The 19,482-nt window shown below is 33.2% G+C and overlaps 2 protein-coding genes and 1 long non-coding RNA gene across 5 annotated transcripts in view; 1 reads left to right on the top strand and 2 right to left on the bottom strand.

Moving 5' to 3' along the window:
- LOC115236697 overlaps nucleotides 1-862 on the bottom strand; it is a 65,661-nt gene extending 64,799 nt beyond the window's left edge. Inside the window, exon 1 of the long non-coding RNA XR_003884230.1 lies at nucleotides 282-862. This is a non-coding gene — a long non-coding RNA (uncharacterized LOC115236697). The remainder of the gene's footprint in view (nucleotides 1-281) is intronic.
- Nucleotides 863-4,481: 3,619 nt separating this feature from the next.
- On the bottom strand, nucleotides 4,482-8,606 carry LOC115236693 (DNA-directed RNA polymerase II subunit Rpb4-like). Of its 3 annotated transcripts, none has more exons than XM_029809300.1 (3): nucleotides 7,893-8,084; nucleotides 4,979-5,159; nucleotides 4,482-4,878 (listed from the first exon to the last, which is right to left on the bottom strand). In XM_029809300.1, the coding sequence occupies exons 1-3, from the start codon at nucleotides 7,930-7,932 to the stop codon at nucleotides 4,704-4,706; spliced, it is 396 nt and encodes a 131-aa protein (XP_029665160.1). In that variant the 5' UTR covers nucleotides 7,933-8,084; the 3' UTR covers nucleotides 4,482-4,703. The 3 variants fall into 3 exon arrangements, 2 of the variants coding, with proteins under 2 accessions (XP_029665160.1, XP_029665159.1); XR_003884228.1 differs by having other exon boundaries at nucleotides 4,778-4,878; nucleotides 4,979-7,220; nucleotides 7,893-8,014; XM_029809299.1 differs by lacking the exon at nucleotides 4,482-4,878 and having other exon boundaries at nucleotides 4,979-7,220; nucleotides 7,893-8,606.
- A 1,955-nt stretch (nucleotides 8,607-10,561) lies between these two features.
- LOC115236695 (neprilysin-2-like) overlaps nucleotides 10,562-19,482 on the top strand; it is a 66,508-nt gene continuing 57,587 nt past the window's right edge. The window contains exon 1 of the mRNA XM_029809301.1: nucleotides 10,562-11,003. Within this exon, the coding sequence (XP_029665161.1) occupies nucleotides 10,663-11,003 (341 nt within the window). The 5' untranslated portion in view covers nucleotides 10,562-10,662. The remainder of the gene's footprint in view (nucleotides 11,004-19,482) is intronic.

Below are 19,482 nucleotides of genomic sequence, written 5' to 3'. Positions count from 1 at the left end.
AAAGAGAGGGAGATCGTCGTTCTTCTCTTCCACCGATATGTTCCTGCTCAGGATCCGATCGAGCAGGCACTGACCTCACGAGACGATGTCGGTGCGAACGAGAGAGGAAGAAAAGGCGAGAAAAAGAGGAAGATGTACGCGGAGGAACGAGCAGAGCGCGAGGGACAGGAGAGAGAGAGAGAGAGAGGGGAAATAACACAACGATAAATAATACAAAAAACAGAGAAGAGGATGACGGAGAACGAGAAAGATCAGTAGCGGATTAAAACGGTGTACAATACCTCGATTTGTTTCGAAGCGTTCACTTTTCTCCGTCACGATGTAACTTCCTCGCGGGCTTTCAAACACGCGCGGATTTCAAAAACGAGCAAGTCGCGGGAAAAAGGTACAGAGGAAGAGACAAGAAGCGCACTCTCTTCCGCTCTTTAAACACGGTTTTCGCACAAGTTTTACGTGTGTCCGAACGCGCGACGTTTCCTGTTCAAAGATATATCGCGAGAGCCGACGAAGATCGTCGGCGAAAGCGACGATGCGCGATGGAATCGCGCTCGCGAGGTTCAGGATGCGTCAACGTATAGCCCGCGCGCCGGTTTAGAATAGACTGAATGTATCTTCGGGACGACTCCGCCGCACTGTGGCGCTTCGCTCGCGCTCGGCAATCCTCGGCCACGATCGGCCGCGCTCGGTTGCCGCGGACCGAACCGACCGCGACGCCTTGTCGAATGTCAACAAGGCCCGCTCCCTCATTCGATCGCTGACCGTGCACCGTACAGGTCGAGGTAGGAGCGCCCGTTCGCTTCTACTCGTCTCACTGTTGATGTCAGGACCATTTCGAATTAGACATTGCTCTTCTAGACTTTGATTCTATAATAAAATAGGTAAGATTCATGTTAGATATTCTTGTAATAATTTATAACTATTTAATAGCATAATAAATTTATGCGCCGATTATTTTCTAAATTTTTTCCTCTCTTAAATTTTTGGAGATATTCTCATATATCTAGAAGCTGTATATGAGATCTAAATATTACTTTTAATTAAAATATCTCGTTTTAAATTTGCGTTAAAGTTTGAAGAAAGATGAATTTATATAATTCCAAACTAATTAGCATAATAATAAATGCGCCTAATTTATTTTTTGTAATATTTCCTCTCTTAAATTTTTGGGGAGATATTCTTATATAACTGTATATAAAAGATCTAAATATCGCTTTTAATTAAAATATCCCACTTTAAATTTGCGTTAGAATTTAAGGAGAGAGATGAATTTATAATAATTCATAACTATTTAATAGAATAATAAATTTATACGCCAATTATTTCCTGCAATATTTTCTTTCTTAAATTTTTGAAGATATTCTTATATGTCTAATAACTGCATGTAAGAGATTTAAATATTACTTTTTAATTAAAATGACCCGTTTTAAATTTTATTCCGGTATTTATATTTTCTTTCGGATAACGTAGAATTATACAAATGGAATTTAATTCCCGAAATTTATTTTTCTAACAGAGATCTAAAACGTATTCCGCTTGCAGGAAAAAACATATTCATACAAAATACAATATATCATTATAACAATGTACATTGTTAGACAATATATTATTCCATGACTCGTGGTTATGTGACTACGCGTGAGACATTAACCGTACATTATTAATCGTTGTTACATTATACCAACAGTTCAAAGCTCGTTTAAAGGTACATTAAAACAATAGAACCATATCCTGCAGCATCATTAGTTTGATAATCGTTTAGAGTTTAGTACTTGGAGAAACTCGCTTAAAAGCGCGAGCTCGTTAAAGTTTGAAATACTGAATTGTTTTACGAGTAAGCGGAATCGTAAATCATTTTAGTGCACATATACAATATCGATCTCTCAGATACTATTTTGAGATTTCATCCAGAATAATATTGATCTTTCGATTTGAATATATATTAAATTAAATACAATTTTGTTACTAAAATTTCTAATCACATATACATCAATGATGTTCATACAAAAGTATATAAAATGATATTCATAGTTCGCTGCGCATATCCCGTATATAGGTACTTAAAATACACTCCAATTTTATTTTCATGAGTTTTATCTTTGCGATGTTATTGACGTTAGCGTACGTCAACGTTATTCCACTATCGTCATATAAAGGCAACTCTACGACATCAAGGCATTGTCGAGCATATACGTTCGCGTGTATACATTATGCAAATTGATTCCATCGATTGACCGGACTCACCGCGCGAATATAGACTTGTTGCGCGTTTCACTGGCTCTATTCCGTCCTCTATTGCGTGCTCGTCCTGCAGCTTGTATTTGCTACGCAATTCCAAGAAAATAACGTCATATTAGGAAAATAACAAGCGTGAAAATAACGAGTCTCCCAGCGCAGCATCTATTCATCAATTTACAAGCATTTCCATAATATGATTGACGTGTATCTTGATTCAAATTGCAAAAATGAAAAAATTATTAACGTTTTGGCTAAACGTACAAATTGAGAATATTAATTTTAACAAATCTAAAGTTCTAGAATTCTCTCTTTTTGTAGAAATTTTATAAAATAATTATTTTATATAATTAACACATTAGTGGAGATTAAAAAAAAATATGTGAGTCATTATTTTACTTTTTATTTATATATTTTTCACATATAATCCTAAAAAATAATGGTTATAAAAAAAAACAATATTGAAATTAATTCGTAAAAAGCTAAAATCACTAAATCGATAAAATCTTTCGTTAATGTGAATGGATGTTATTTCGAGGAACGATCGATTCATCAGTCCCACCGATTCAGATAACGTCTTTCCGTGAATAGTTTCGATTCCGCTATCGACTACCAGTCTCGCGCATTTTCTCCAAGTTTACGGACAATTAAGGGTCATCGTAATTACCTTAAGAGGCCTCTTCGTGGGAGCGGTGCCGTTGCGGGTGATTACATGTCGCCAACGACGGCGCCGCTCTCTTCTCGCCACTCGTATGCAAGTGTCATTATATGACCGGTATGTAAACACCTATCGCGAGATATCGCGCGTTGCATTTGACTAGGGAAACTCCCGCAAACAAGAACGAACGATTCATAAAATAGTCTTAATAATAGTCGTTTAATGGCCGTTAGAAGCTATGAGATGATAAAACGAAGTGTCGCTAATCATGAAATTATTGTATCCTCTCATTCCGCTTACGTCAACAGCAATTACACAAAATAAGGTAATACCCAAAGGAATAATTGTATACTTGATTAATTATGGAAAGTACATTTTTTCTTATCGGGTTTTTTAAAAGATAAATATATTTTTAGCAACACACATTTAAACTTCCATCATAAAAATACTTTGGCTTATACTTTGGCTAGTATTTATTACATTTTTGATTAAAAAATTTGTGTTATTATGTTTTAATTCAAAGTATATATACATATATACTTTTTTATTAATAATATCAATATTTTCTGATATATTCTTTGTGCAATAATGACATGTTATTAATTCAGCGTATAAAATCTGTATGTCTTTGAAGAAAACGTAGAAACTGTTAAATATGAAACATTTGATTTTCGGTCCTCTTTTTGTAATATATAATATTGAAATCGAAAAATTCGTATTGTGCACGTTCTTCTGAAGTTAGATTTAAACGCCAAAGCGTATGCTGACATAAGAAAAAGAATGAAGTCGATGACGTAGATCTCTTTGTTGTCTTCAAAAACTAGAAATGAAAAAGATCATATTATCTTTTATCTCTCTTTTATGTTTTATAAGAACGCAGGAACATATTTCTCGCGAAAACAGTCAGTAAAAAAGAAGACTACTAAGAGGTCATGAAGATCAATATGTTTTAATTAATGCAAAGAGCACAGTGAGGAGTGACTATTAGGATTCGCGGTAAATGATAGGTGGAACAACATCATCGATCCTTATCGCAAGCTTGACTTTGCTAAAGAGAGCAGCAAGACTTTACTAAGGAGAGCGGATTACCTTGCTGCCGGTTATCAAGAATGTTGTAAGATGAGGGTCCACTACTGCTTTATGCCAAGCCATAATTATCCTGCTAGTAATACGCGGTTGTCGTCGGCGCGATTAGCGTCGTCTTCTTTCGCGAGTTGTCTCAACTCGTCGCAAATTGCTGGCATTGGGAAACTGGATACGATTTCTCTGACAGCGCGAATGTGTTTCTAATAATTTTTTTTTTTCAAATATATAAGTTTTTTTTTTAATTCCAATACGAGAAAATTAATAATCAATAAATTCCTAAAAGATAACTTTGCAACACAATTATATATAATCGATGATAAATTTTTTTTTAAATTTTTAATTTACGGAGAAAGAGAGAGATAGAATATTGTCCTTATTAATTAACATTAATGGTATAATATGTGAATCGGTAACCACAACTTCATTAGTGGTCGTAATAATTGGATATCACACAATTCTAACACAGTAAAGTTTCATTATAATGAATATCGATAAAACGAAATTCTCGTTAAAATAATATTTAATGAAATCTTATGCCAGAGAGAATGCCAATAGCAATACATGAATAAATTAATATATCACATTTTCATTAGAACAAACTTTATGTTAAAGGGAGATTGTCGCCGCGTATTTATGATAACTATAATTCGAATTATATTCACATTTATATTTTTGGCAAAAATATCGGAGAGAAACGTAAAAATCATATATATAAAAAATTTATTTTTCAATACTGTAGAGATCTTTTTGTTTGTATATCATCCAATATCGTTCTGAGTTCTTCATCCTCTAGACGTCCTTCGAGACTAGGAATAAGAGCTTTCGCTTCTTCCGGAGTTTCGGGACATAAGTTAGCTAGCGAGGCAATCTCGAATTTATGTAGCTTCTTCTGCATCAACAAACTGTAAAATATTTCGCATTATATTAATTGCGCCATTCACATTTCGTTACATATGTACCATAGGAATATTTTACATATTAATTTATATATATATATCTTACCTTCTAACGGCTGCAATTGTCTCCTTATTTTTTAACTTTCCGAATCGATTAGTGTATGTCAAGCTCTTCATAAAAACCTCGGAAAATTCTTGCTCTTCTTCCGCCGATTCATTTTGAGCCTTTCTATGCTCTAATAGCATATAAACTTCCGATATCAACAATGTCTCCGCATTTTCGAATTCTGCGAAGGGGAATTTATCATCTTAACGTTTAATTAATGACAAATATTTTATCATATAATAGAATTGATGTGTGATAATTCGCCATTCCTTTCCCAAAGTTGTACAAATTTAGAAGCTTTTTAGCAAACATTAATGACTTAATAAATAATATGAGAAGTAATATAAATAAATATGAAAAGTATGTACATAATAATTAAACTACCTCGCATTGCTAGAGACATTTTATTTCTTGATTAAAAATAATTAAAAAAATATAAAGTATAACACTTTCGCTAATTAAACATAGTCATTAAAAGCTTTCATATTATCGACATCTACTTATTACGATCACTAATATTCACAAATTTTAGTCAAAACTTTTAAAAAGAAATATTTTAATTCTATTATTGCAATCTATTGTCAATTACTACCTGATTGATTGCTAAATAACCTCGATTACTGATTAATTTTTATAATAAAATAATAGCAATTATATAATTCCAATTTCTTTAAAGAAAATAAAAAAACATTATAAATATGCGTATAAAACTTGGACACTCTCTAAAAAAAAGTTATTTTTTCTAAAATGCGAAATCTTTCTTAAAACAATGATGCGAGAACATTATCTGACTTAATTCATAATATCACAGTATCTGCGTATCGTGTGCTACATATTTTCTGCATCATATCAGTTTGCTAAAAAAATAAATATCATTGAACCGGTTTATTGATGTATCCAGTTTCTACCAAAAAATCATATATCTTTCGCGTTTTGTTCACATCGATTTTCAGGAGAATACGGGCCTGCGCCAATCTAAGATAGCCATTTTTCTTGTTTTCCGTTATCAGAAGATGCTTAAAGTCTAAGTAACTGGCAGGCACTACTCTCGCGATGGAGCAGAGCTCTCTCTCGTCGGTGCTCAACTTCTCATATCCCGGTAGACCCTTTATCGTGAGAGGAGGCGCGGACTTGCGTTGCATGTTTCCGGGAATCGGACTATTGCAACCGGCGTCGGGTAATAGACTTCTCCAACTGTATTCCGGATTACTCGTGTACTGTTTTCTCTCCCGCTCGTTATCCTGCCTTATCTTGCTCAATTTCTGAAACATGGATACACTATGAAAGTGTTTGAGTCCGTTTCCCCTAAACTCCAGAAGTCTATTGATCCGATTCTTTAACTCGCCAACGCGATGCAGACCCTCTATGAGAAAGTCAAATTCCATTCCGTCCACGAGCTGCATGAATATCAGCAGTCTCTCTACAAGCGAACGCGTTATCGTGTTCTCGTATCTTTGTGTCCATGATATAGCCTTGCGGAAGATGATCAGTCCATGATCGCGTACGATTCTCCGTCTCCTCGCGCGCTCCTTTAACCTGTTATTGTACGCCTGCACTATTGCCGTCTGCAAAGCCTGCGACAATTCGTACGCGTCGTCGCTCGATTGGAACTCGTCGTACTCGAGATTGGCCACCAACGATTCCGCATGATTATCGAAATTCACCTCAAAATCGGACCTAGCCGCGTTGTACCCGGCCAATAGCTTCGCGTTAATCGTATTCAGGGCGAATCTAGGCGGCTCCTCTATATCTTGCAACTTGTATAGGTAGGGGATCGGTTCGCAAGCGAATAAGCTGGCTTTTGTATCCTTGATCCTTGGCAGGCCCGGTAGAGTCTGATTGTTTATGTAATGTTGCAGATAATGCATCTTACATTCCTCCGCGGATTTTCCCTGTATCCTACGTCCTACATCGATCCAATTTCCGAAACCGCATTGCTGCACGACGTCCAGCAACTCGAGCTCCTGCTTAGCGGTCCAACCGCTGCCGTCGATCAAGGGAAACTCGTTTTTTATAATTACGTAATCGTGATCATTTTTATGTTCATTGATCTCACAGCCTTTGGCGAAGCAAAGGGGACATATCTCAACGTTGTTGCACATGGCACAACGAATATACGGCTCCACAAGGATCGATCTGCACACGTGGCACGTCGGGTCTGAAGTAAGAATTTCATCCTTCAGGACTGACATCTCGAGTTCTATGTCATGCTCAAACCTGTCTCTCGGACTCAGTGAACAGTCTGAAAGAGGAAATTCGTTACCTTAACCCTCGCCACTCGGATGTGCAGGCATTTTAAAATTATGATAGTACAAAAGATAGAAATTCTATTCAAACACACACAGAACTACTTGGAACTGCGTATATGTAAACTTTGTGAGATGACATTAACGTAACATCAAACTTAAATTTCAGGTTAATTAATATTTTCTCGAGATAAGAGTTAAATTTTATACTTGGGAATACGTCAACAATGAATCTAGCTGTACATTGCTTTAAATATTATTATTGAAACAGTAATAAAACCTTATGTCTCTTTGGCTGTTTACATATTCTATATATATTTATTATATATTTAGATCTTCAATACATATTTCTGTATATATATTTAAAAAAATTAAACTTGATTTTTTATCTAATATCAAAATCATATTCAATGTTATCATTATAACAAATGCAGATTTCTGCAATGTATTTGCACCGTATTCTCTTTTGAGACGCGCACAAAATTTTAAAATATAAAGTAGCTAAACATATTTTCGCTTTCAACACAATTATAATGAAAAGTTCAATTAATTTGAAGGCTGAAAAGATTAATTTTTTCTATTAAATTACCGCAACAAAAATATCATGGAAGTGAGGTTAGCTCTATTCCTGCCAATTTGCATACAATATAATCAGGAAATGTATATACCTTTTGGAAATTGTAGATCCGCCGCATCCTCCTCCGTCATATCCGTGATATTAGAGTTAGCCAGCGTGAAAGTATAAAAGTACAAACACTTGTTTAAAAGCTTTGGCAACGAGTTTGTAAATCGATGTTGTCAGTTGGAGGAATTTTTCCCAACCTAACCATACATATAACGTACTAAGGTACTACGGCAGCGACCAAGTGCTGCCTCGACGGACTCGTATTCGCGCAACGTAGAGGCGCTTTTATATCCACATAGATTTCTAACGTATCTTTTCTCATATTAATAATATACAAAATACGTCAAATTTATATTGAACATAAATTAATGCTATATATGTACATATACTGATAGAATTTATTAATTTTCTATAGAAGATACTTTCTATATTTTTGCTTTTTTATAAGGGCCCTAATGATACCATAAATCTGGATAGCATATGTACGCTGCTAAAGGTCATCTGACTCTCATACGCGACTACGCACGCGCGAAAAATCCCTCCATCTGACACGACTGCTTCTACGGAAGCACGCGTAACTCTGAAGCATGAATGGAAACAAATTCGCGTTCAGTGGCGCAATCAGGTGGACGAAAGACCGAATGGTTAGAGAAAATTTGTGGCGCCGAGTCGATAAAAGCTTGTAACTTTTATATACCATATTATGCTTTCACTATATATTTAAAGTGCCTTTAAACATGTAGAAAAAATACCTATTACACATAATATTTGTAATATAGTATTCAAAAAAAATTACTGCATATAATACAACTTGTTAAATTAATTCATTTTTTTTTTAAATTTGTTATATATACATATATATCAAAAAGATCGTGTGTATCACAACGTGTCGATTTTAAAAAGAAAAATCACATTTGTAATTTTTGGAAAATTTCTTCAAGCAAGGAAAATATTAGTAATAATAAACAGTTAGCACTTTGACACTAGATTTTTTTGATTAATATATTATATCAAACTGATTGTGCATCCGGACTAAACTTGCATTCTTCCTGTAAAGTCTGTAAAATGCAAATGTAATTTAACACAAGATGTTGCGGTAGAAATTGAGCACAAATATGCTACTTGGGGTGGAGGGCGTAGCTACATTTTAATCACTCTGTAATATGTAGAATACAGACATTGAATTAGGTGCGTCCTGAACAACAATGAACCAGGCATCGCTTGAAGATGTGCGGTAATTAAGGTCAAACGTAGAGCGATAGCATCGGAATACCTAATCGAGAGAATCCGCGTTGAAGCTATTAGAATGCACATCGTCGCTTTTCAATGAACAACAATGGACCATGGACGTGGGACCATGAAAATAAAGTCGAAACGCATTGCTGTGTCAACGCGAAAACAGATTATGTATTAGATTGCATGTCATTATATCTCGCGGGTGATATTTATTGACTTTCTCCTAAAAGCGGGTATCAGCAACAAGTATTGTTGTATCGCGAAAGCAAAACATTGTCACTTTTGCAAATTGAGAGAAAGGGACGTGGGAAGAAAAGTTTGAACAATAAAAACGAGTTTGTTCATTATATTATCTCTCGTTAAGATGAACAAAATAATACGCACAGATAAACAAGTAATGAATAAAGGTATTTTTATTGCTTTTCCTTTGATGATTCGCATTCGTCAAAATAAAACTCCAAAATTATTATAAAACAAGTAGAGTTGTGCAAATTAGAAACTTGCACATTGCTTCCTCATCATTTTATCTTACAATGCTTAAGCTGCTTTAAGCATGCGGATTTTTCAATTTTTTTTTTAGGAATATGATTTTTCGACGTTTTGGAACATTCTAAACACATTGGCATAGAAAACACGAAAAAAAATTTTGTCACGAAAACAAAGCTTCCTCTATGAGGAAGCAAAATGAAAATTGGAATTAATTAAATTATATAATTATAATTATATCTGAAACATTTATAGAGCTTGCCATTAAAATATTTTTTAGCGTGGTAAGAAAAAAATACTTCGCACACAAAGTATTGGTGAAAGGAATTTATAATCACGTAGATATATAAACACTTTGTATGGATATTTTAAAGATTTCGAATGTATCCACTGGTTTCATTTATATTCATTATATTCGCTTATGTTGAACATGTCGTTCGTTACGTTCGCATATGTCGCGCGCGGGAGTGAAACATTTAAATCGGCTCCTTCGTAAGAAGCATGTACGCATAACAATGGCATCATTATGCGCACATATTAGCCGACATTTTGTGAAAGTGTCGTGTAAAATGCCTTTCAAACACGCTAACTAACGGCTTTCTCATTCGAAGATGTGCCGCTAATAATAAGAATAGCGATTTTCCGTGACGCGAAAAACAAAGTTCTTTCCAATTTCCACATTTCTAGAAAAACGTAATTTTTTTGTTAGAATTTTTTAAATTTTAACACCATTTCCTGAAAATTTTCAGAATTTGTTTTTACCATATCGTGCAATTAAAGTATTGAGCGCAATAACAACTCAATCTCTTAAAAACTTGTGAAAAAATTAATTTTATAATCGGAGAACCAAATTGAGATTAATTTTCACAAGAGTTTACGGAAAGACTTTAATAACTTCTTATAACTTAATGTGTATATATTTACATATTTAGTTTTTCGACTTTGAAAACTCCTTCAATCGTTCAATTTATCTGATATATCCTGTATGTTAGAACGCGGGGTATACGGTATACTGTGTTTATCTATTGTTTTTCCATAAATTTCACACGCGCCCTACGAACGTCTCCCGAAGCGCGTCGTCCTTCACGCATATGTGTCTCGGAGACAATAGAAACTCGCACCATGCACGATGGAAGTTTGTTCCGTGCAGTTCTCTCGCGCGAGCGTACATTAATACGCGAAAAGCTCGTCGTTTGATCGCCGGCCGCGAGAAACGTCGCCGAGTTGTCGTTCACGAAGTCAATTTCCGCGTTTTCGAAACGAAGATATACGTGGCCCGTTTAAAAATGGAGATAACGCAGGATGCGGAGCCGGACTTCTCGAATGCAAGGACGCTGCACTTCCACGAGCTGATAGACAGGAAGGACGGCGACGTCCGCTCGATTCGCGACAATATCTTTGATACCGTCTATAGAGTAACGACCGTTAAAGGGTAAGACATCGTTTGGCCTTGTCGAAAATGTCAGGAGAATACTTCCGGAAAGCTGTCCATGAAGCGCGATGAGCTTTTTGAAAAAGCAATCATTAACGCAGTTACGGTGCTTCTGATGAAGTAAAACAGGAGAAGCAGAGACTATATTTTTAAAGTATCTAAGCTTGGATGGTAGAGACAATTTTATGCAAAGCTTTGTTTTTAGTTTGCTTTAATACAAAACAATTATTAAGTGGAGCAAAATTCGATTTTTTTTTAAATGATGGATATTTAAAGGAACGTTTGAAGTTTTTGAAAAATTATATAATATTGTATTAATATATTAAAAACATTCTCTTTAATCCTCAGTATATACACTTTTAATTACGTTTGATTAAGTTACATAAAAAATACAAATTGTTGAAGATAATGAATAAATAATATATTTTCCTAAATAATAAACCATTAAATAATAATGAATTGTTTTTAAGATTATAATTGATTTTATGAGAAACATTTGGCGATTATCGACGTGTACAATTAAGCACAATTAAACTTTAAATCCATAAAGAATCGACATAATGAATAAATGCAAATGAGAACTATATTCTCCATAGTGTTTTGTCGTTATCTAATGTGTTTTATGAAAGGACTTGGTAAAATTTACATTTCTTGCGATTGATTTTTAAAGCACTACGTCAGCGAATAATTAACGTTATGTCACCGTAAATTACGTTTATAAACGCATTCAATGCAGTGTTCATCAATGAGAAAAGAATTAAGATAGATTCAACATTTGACATTAACTCAGCGAGATTTCAACTAATTGTAAGTCTCAGACTTTTGAGTGTCGAAAGTCGACGTCAGTCATTCAATTTGACGACTCAACCATGTAGTCTGTTTTTAGTGGAACAATCGAAATATGATGATATATAGGAAAAAATAAGCAAAATAAAGAACTCATCTTTTCATGTAGTATCATCCTCTTTCTGTTTATATCACTGATAATAAATCACGTAAGATAAATTTCTTAGTGAAAAGTTTTCAAGGGAAATACAAACAATTGTTTCATTAACTGAATCCCGGCGAGATATCGACTATTAATAAACTCCACAACGATAGAGATAATATATAATTGATCGTGAGTTAATGTAATCATATAATCAAGTTATATCTCGAAAAACGATTAGTCACACATCGTGACTAACTCTAATCTGAAGATTCCATAAAAAAAACTGGATAACGACGCGTTTCTCTCGATGCGATTAAACATAAAAAAAATAACATATCTCTCTCTTTCTGTCTCCTTGGCGATGATATAAAAAAATATGTTTGTATGTCTATGTGTGTATGTATCACATATATGGCCTTTTTACGATTTAATTGCATGACTTCAATTTTTCTCATTAATCTCATTGCCGCAGGGATTTCCGCATAACGGTGCATGTATTAGCGTGCATGTGTGTGTAGAAAACTTCATCTCGCTTATAATTTACAGCCGAAGCTATATATCGTTCAGTTACGATTCGCAATAAAGTGTATATTCAGAAAAATTTTAAACATTCTATGTTTCCAAATTTTTCTACAGGAAAAATAAAATATCCTTGCCGATATTTTTAGCTAAAAATTGCATATATTTTTCGATTTTATCATTAACTCAAAATTTTCTTAACATGTACAATATATAATTTTAATCCATTCTCTATCTATATATATCGAGTATTACATTAATGAAATTTTGAAGTAATGATAGAATAACAAAAATTAATACAATTTGTAGCTGAAAATAATGTCAAAACTATTTTACATTTATCTCTCATATAGACACACACACACACACACACACACACAAACTATATGTCTAATATAACCGCGAAAAAATAATAATTCTGTATAAAAAAAAGTAAGTGGAAAATATTAAATGATTTTTCTTATAGAATTTTTTCATTTTGGGAAAAATAGTTTTGAATATCTGTCACTGTGTATATGAAAGGCTAACATTATTTATAGAATTAATTAAAAAGTTTATACATTTATATACATGTGTAAATATATATAATTTATATAATATATTATATAAATTATATAATATACCCCATGAATAGAACGTGTATTATACCTTCATTATGCTTCATTTGTATGCCAAAAAGATGATCTTTCATGTGTCGATTTGTAATTTAAACGTAGGAATGTAATTCTATCGTGGCAGTATAGAATTCTGAGAAGTTCATCGCGAAGAACCACTCAATCATGGACCCTAGAACTATCCTCATCTAAATTCAGATAGGCAGGTACTACTTAAGATCGATGGATCGATCGACCCCGGATCCCTCATAGGATCTTTTTTGCATTCAATCGATTCGATCATAATATTATGCTAGACTATCAACGATCACAGAATCTACTTTAAAATTCTTTTAAAATTCTTTAAATATCCATACTCTTTGCACATTTTAAATAGAAGCAAGTTGAACAAAATAAAAAAATAATATAAAATAAGAAATAAAGTTAACAAAAAAGTTAATAAAAAATGTATACATATATATAAGTGTAATAAAAAATAAAAATAATTCGACATAAATGTTTATTCGGAATATTGTCATTGGGTTTCTTGTGAGAAATGTAATTGTGAGAAATGTAGTTTCGTAATCTTATGCATTAAAATAAGTCCTAAACTGAATCTTATTAAAGTAGCGTCGATGAATATTTATAGAGTGATGACTTTGGTTGAATCCTGCCCATGTTCATAGACGCCACGATTATGTGGCTCCAACACAAATTACGATTTACGTAAGCTACCGTGATCGATGATAGCGAGGTCGAGTTCGCCAAAATATGTGATCATGTACAAAGAATGAATAAAACTTAGTAAAAGAGAATGCATTATGTCGAAATAAAATCACGAGAATGGTTTTTTATTGTAAAAAAAAGAAACATGTTTTTTTGTTAAATTCATCACTATATTTGAAAACACATTTTATATATATATATATATATATATATTTTTTGTCCCCTTCCTGTCTCTCTCTTTCTTCATAAATTATCTGAAAATTATTAATACAAAAATAATATTTTATATGCATGGACTCACTAAATTGATGAGACTCGATGAATATTGAAATTCGATCATTCAACATGAAGAAAAATATGAGACGCGTATAATTTTTTTCCTCTATATATAACACACACTTATATTTATAGGTATATAGTGGATAGATAATTTTTCGGTTTGTATAACATATTGTAATTATAATAATTCGAAATGAACGAGAGGAAAACGTTACTATAATTATACCCATGATAAAGAACGCAAAACTACTTTCACCAGTCGTTATTAACAGGAACTTTTTTGTTACTGTATGATCGATTATTGACAGTTTAGAAAGTTAACAGTAGAATCAATCGAGGCGCAAAACCGCGCGTAATTTTATCTATAAAAAAATGGTTCGTTTTCACGTTTTTATCGATCATTGTATCTGGCATATAAGATATTTCTCACTTATTTCTTTCCTCACTAATACACAAATAAACATTGAGATGTCAGGCTCACATCTTACGTTAAATTGATGCAGCGTAAAGATCCATATTCTTTAATCTCTTTTAGTACTACTACGCGAGATTTGAGAAGTTTCTTTTCATCTTATTGTTAAATGACTATAGCGTTTTAAATTTGAATCCGAGACAAAAATACGAGTCAAGGCCTTAGCCATTTCCACGATGATAAAGTATCGTCTTTGTAGTCTTACGTAGTCTACTAAAAATGAGGCGCGGATTGTCGGAAACTAACTGTTACGTCCCGGAAGTAAAGATAGCTCTAATTTTGTTGCGCAACGTCGTTCAGGATTATCATGCGTTCGGTTTGCTCTCTGTGGATGTATATGGAGATATCGAATATTTTCTTCATTATCCTCAAATATTATTCGAGACAGTTTAGAACATACAACGCTAAAAGAGCATCGATTAAAATCGTAAAATTGAAAGAACTCGTGAAATACACGAGTAATTAAGAATGAGAAAAACATTTCGAGAAAGACTCGATTTGAACATTTTAAATATCTTGCTACGATACACACATACACGTATGGAAATATTATATAAAGGCAAAAAATAGTTGTTCGACAATAAAGTTAGAAAATGAGAAAGCGAAAACGCGATACATGTTCGAATTACGTTTATCTAGATTCATGTTAAATTCTTGTAATCATTTAGGTTTTAGGTATATTACACGCCGTCAGTTATCTTGAACTTCACGGATTCTTAATGAGATACCAATAAATCTTGGCGAATCGATACACTATTATCGCAATAGTTAACGGTCGTAAGATGCGATTTCGAGGTGAATACTTATGAACGTTCTTCGATAGACCGGCTGTTGTACACATTAGTCGAACTTAACGGGATAAGATCGATAAACATGTGTTGACCGCCGCGATAATGGTGCCACTCCTAGTCGACTGTTGCATACGTGAGATTGTGCATCTTTTTTGCACGTATATATCATGTATGCATATTTTCTATTCTGTGTATATATCCTGTGCATATAATTAACCTGAGAAAAATCCGATTTAATATATATTAAGATTAGATCTTCTAAACTAAATGTATCATTATAGAGTCTAAGTATTTCGAGGTTGAAAATTATTTCAAATTTATAACATATCTTATTAATTTTTTTTTATTTATAAATACCGAACTGTTGTTTTTTATTTATGAATATTAGAAAATGCTTTGAGTAAATTAAAAATTTAATATAAAATTCTAATAAACTTCAAAAAAGGAAATAGTTTGATATAAAATATTATAGTGAAAAGAAAGAAAAATGCCAGTTAAAGTCTAAGTACAATAATGTATGCGTAAATGTTGATAATAATTATATCATTGGAAGTAGACCAGAACGTCATACATGTTTTATTTAAAGTACGATTATGTAACGGAGAAACACCACTCATACGGAATATTTTCTCATTTTTAAATCAGCTAACCGTTCATGGTTCATATAAAATGTGAGCAGTATTTAAATATATGCAAATTATAGCGATCATTGAACTTTTTAAAAATATCAAAAATTCTATAGTATATAACGATAATCAATTATAATCGCGTATTTCGCGAATTAACGAATATTCGTGGTCTATACGGTAGAGTATCGACACCGAATATTAATATTGGTAACAGTTTGTGCTAGTTTATTATCCCATTGGTATAGCCAATCGCATTATAGCATTAAAGCATGTGATTTAAGCATCGAGTCCTACAACGTGTTATTTATGGCTTTGCATACCGGTTTATGATCGTAGAATAGGCATAAGTTATGAGTATATCTGCCGATTTCTATCAAAATCATCCGTTATATCCCATATATAACCGCGATTCTCAAATTCCAATAATTTATGATTAACAGAGATTTTTATGCGATTATCATACATACTATAGTATATGCCGCCATGGATCATGATCGAATTTTTCTAACATAAATACCGGAATATATCATAAGAAATGAAACAAAAAAAAATCAATTAAAATCATAATTCTATCAAAAAATCGATAATTGACAATATTTAATAAATCATAAATTCATTTAATCAAAAACTTTTAAGTGTAATGACAAGTATTAAATCTGCTTTTGACGATTTTTAATCCGCGATAGAATATAGAATAGAGTTTCATTTATCATTTTATGTATTTTGATATGAATGCTGATTCTTTGCTATTCTGAAAGGCTATTCTGATTCTTCAAGAAATTGATACTTTCTTGCCGCGAGCAAGTCTATTCTCAATGAATGGATTGTGATTTTAATTCGAGATAAATGAAATTCAAACCTCCGTATCGGATCATCGTTAAAACCTAGCTTACTTCCAAACGAACAGCTTATAAATTTATATGCAGTACATAAATACGATATCTCAGTCGTTAGATTTTTACGAGTTAAATTCATATATTTTTGCCGCGATCAGTTGGATCGTTCGGTTATCGTTAATGAACTAGTTCGCGTCGGCAATTGCCAAGTGGAATGAAATACGCGACATACACTGACTCGATAACTCTCTTTTACTCGTAATAGACATTGCTCGAGATGCGTAATCGGTGTCGTCGGTTGATTATATTAAGAGAGCCGTTAATGACTTCCTGATATCGTTTGATAACGCTTGTGATGGTATTAATTATCGGTTACGGCGGCATGATTCGGGAATCACAAACAAATCGCGTCCTTCCCTTTCCCTCAGTCGGCAGATTATAGAAAGGTTGTGTATATATATATCTAAACGTTATAATCGAAATGGTTATAATTGTACTCCGGGTATCATCGAGTGTATTTTCATACTTGATTGCATTGCACACGCATTCAACAATTGATTGCCGATTATGCGCGATGCAGGAACCTGTGATAATAAATAAAGCTCGTGTTCGTGCGAATTATCTAGCTTGCTTTATGGATATACATAAACCTATCCATATGACATTTGTACTGTTTCCCAATCTATTATCGTAGTCAAGACTGTGGATTCTTAACGCGTAATTGTACCTTGTCTAATGACACTTTTACTTCAATCTTTAGATGTATCTTGAAATATGTAGAAGCTTTTTACGTTTATTTAAAAAAAATTTACAAAGCGAATACTCGCTCTTTATATACGAGATTTATGAAATATTACCTCTCGAGAAAATATTAACTATTAAAGCACGATGTGTGCAATCTCTTAGAAAAGAGACCGTTTTTTCGCCAATATTTTTTATTTTAACGGTTGTCAACAGGCATGTAAAGATCCGAAAAAATGTCCTGCGACCCGTAAAGTGGGATGACAGTATAAAAAGCCAATTCTTCGGATTATTATCCCACGTTTTAAATCTCGGGATAATGACTTTTCGGGGCTTTGCGTGTTCTCAAGACAGATTTTAAGCATATCTTCGCATTTGAGTCGCTTAGTTAATGCCAATATGCGTGCCAATATGTGTGCTAATATTTTTATACGATCTACGTTCCAAATCAAAGCGCGCCTCTGACATATCGATCTTTTTAATGCCACGCTAACGGTATCTCATATTTCCCTATCTAAAGAGCTCGCATTCACGTGTTTAGAGAATTATATTTTTATTCAAAATTATCGCGTGAGATAACAAATCGAGAAATTTATATTCAGATGCGTAGATCGAGAGATATATGCTTAATAATAGTGAATTGTTTGGTCAATGTTGCAAATTAATGTTAACAAAAAGCAATCAGAAGTTTCGAGCGTGAGTACTTATTTATTTTGTTATTATTTTTAATTCTTAGTTAATTATTTATTATTAATTAATTTTTTCTCCTATATTAAAATGTATTTCTAATTGTATTAACTAGAAAGTATCCCATTCTTTCTCATTAGTTGAAACAGTTTATTTGATGTCACACGCTATATTATCTATGTGCATATCTCTTTTGCAAAATAAAATGCTGCAGCTTTCGAGGTTATACATACATGCAATACCCAAAGAGTCGCAAAGAGATACGATCCTGAACTCCTTTCTACAACGCGAAGATTGTGACAACATCTAGAACGGATGTCCCATGTTTATGAGATTTATTGCAGTCTATTAACTTTTTTTCTTCAATCTCTCGCTATTATAAAACGTCAGCCGACAATCAATGGAATTTCTTTAATTAATATCGACATAATTTCAAACACACTATACGGTTCACTGACTTTATTCCAATTCGACTTCAGCTTCGTAGGTATTTCTTTGCCGAAGCGAATCTTATCCAATCTGACGACAATGACGACTGAACAGAGGTGAACGCGTAATGGCTCTCAATTGGGTTCAATTTATTATTATTGATAAATACTTACAGAAACGGTATATTATACTCTAAGCGCTTTATAAAACTTTAATCGATCTGCTGATTAGAAATAATTGCTCCCTTATTGTTCTGATGTTGAACTCGCAATAAATAAAATAATTGAAATTTTATGATTCAAGTTAAACCGCGAGTTTGATTCGATTCCCAAAGAAACATTTTTTTTTTCGTGTGACATTATATTTGATCAATATTCAGTCGAGTCATTTTTACTCGAAAACGAAGTGCGTGTCTTTCGTAAGAAACAAAGACAAAGAGAAGTGCATTTAACGGTGACAAATCGCAGAAGTATTCATTCGTAAAGGTTTTTGACGCGGTTTCTGCGCTAGGTCGCGTAACCTAATTAGCATTCGACCTTGGTCATTATCCTTAATAAAACTTTGTAGCTTATACCGCAAAGAAACTTTTACGGAGGAATGAAAGAAGGTGAAGGATAAACAGACCATCAACCGCGATCGTGCGTATCGATTGTTTCCCTTTAAAATGATATGGTATTGACGTTTGCATGGAATTACGAACGATGATTCTAAAAATATTCTATAAAATAAGTTAAGAAAACCTATACGGAAATTAAATAAAAAATAAATTAAGAGCTTTAAATGTGATTTAAACTTAACACTAACAAAAAATTTACTTGTCAAAGCTTTGTCTCTCTTTTTCTCTTT

Source organism: Formica exsecta, unplaced genomic scaffold (genome assembly GCF_003651465.1).
Source record: "Formica exsecta isolate Colony F162 unplaced genomic scaffold, ASM365146v1 scaffold26, whole genome shotgun sequence".
In the NCBI taxonomy this organism is placed as follows: domain Eukaryota; kingdom Metazoa; phylum Arthropoda; class Insecta; order Hymenoptera; family Formicidae; genus Formica; species Formica exsecta.
This window is presented reverse-complemented; position numbering and strand designations above follow the sequence as displayed.

Bases quoted from the DNA above. Each gene is read 5' to 3' on its own strand.
- LOC115236693 (XM_029809299.1), bottom strand. From the start codon at position 7,932: ATGACGGAGGAGGATGCGGCGGATCTACAATTTCCAAAAG. The intron at 7,221-7,892 runs GTATATACATTT...TTCCTCTTTCAG, and splicing joins GGATCTACAATTTCCAAAAG to ACTGTTCACTGAGTCCGAGA.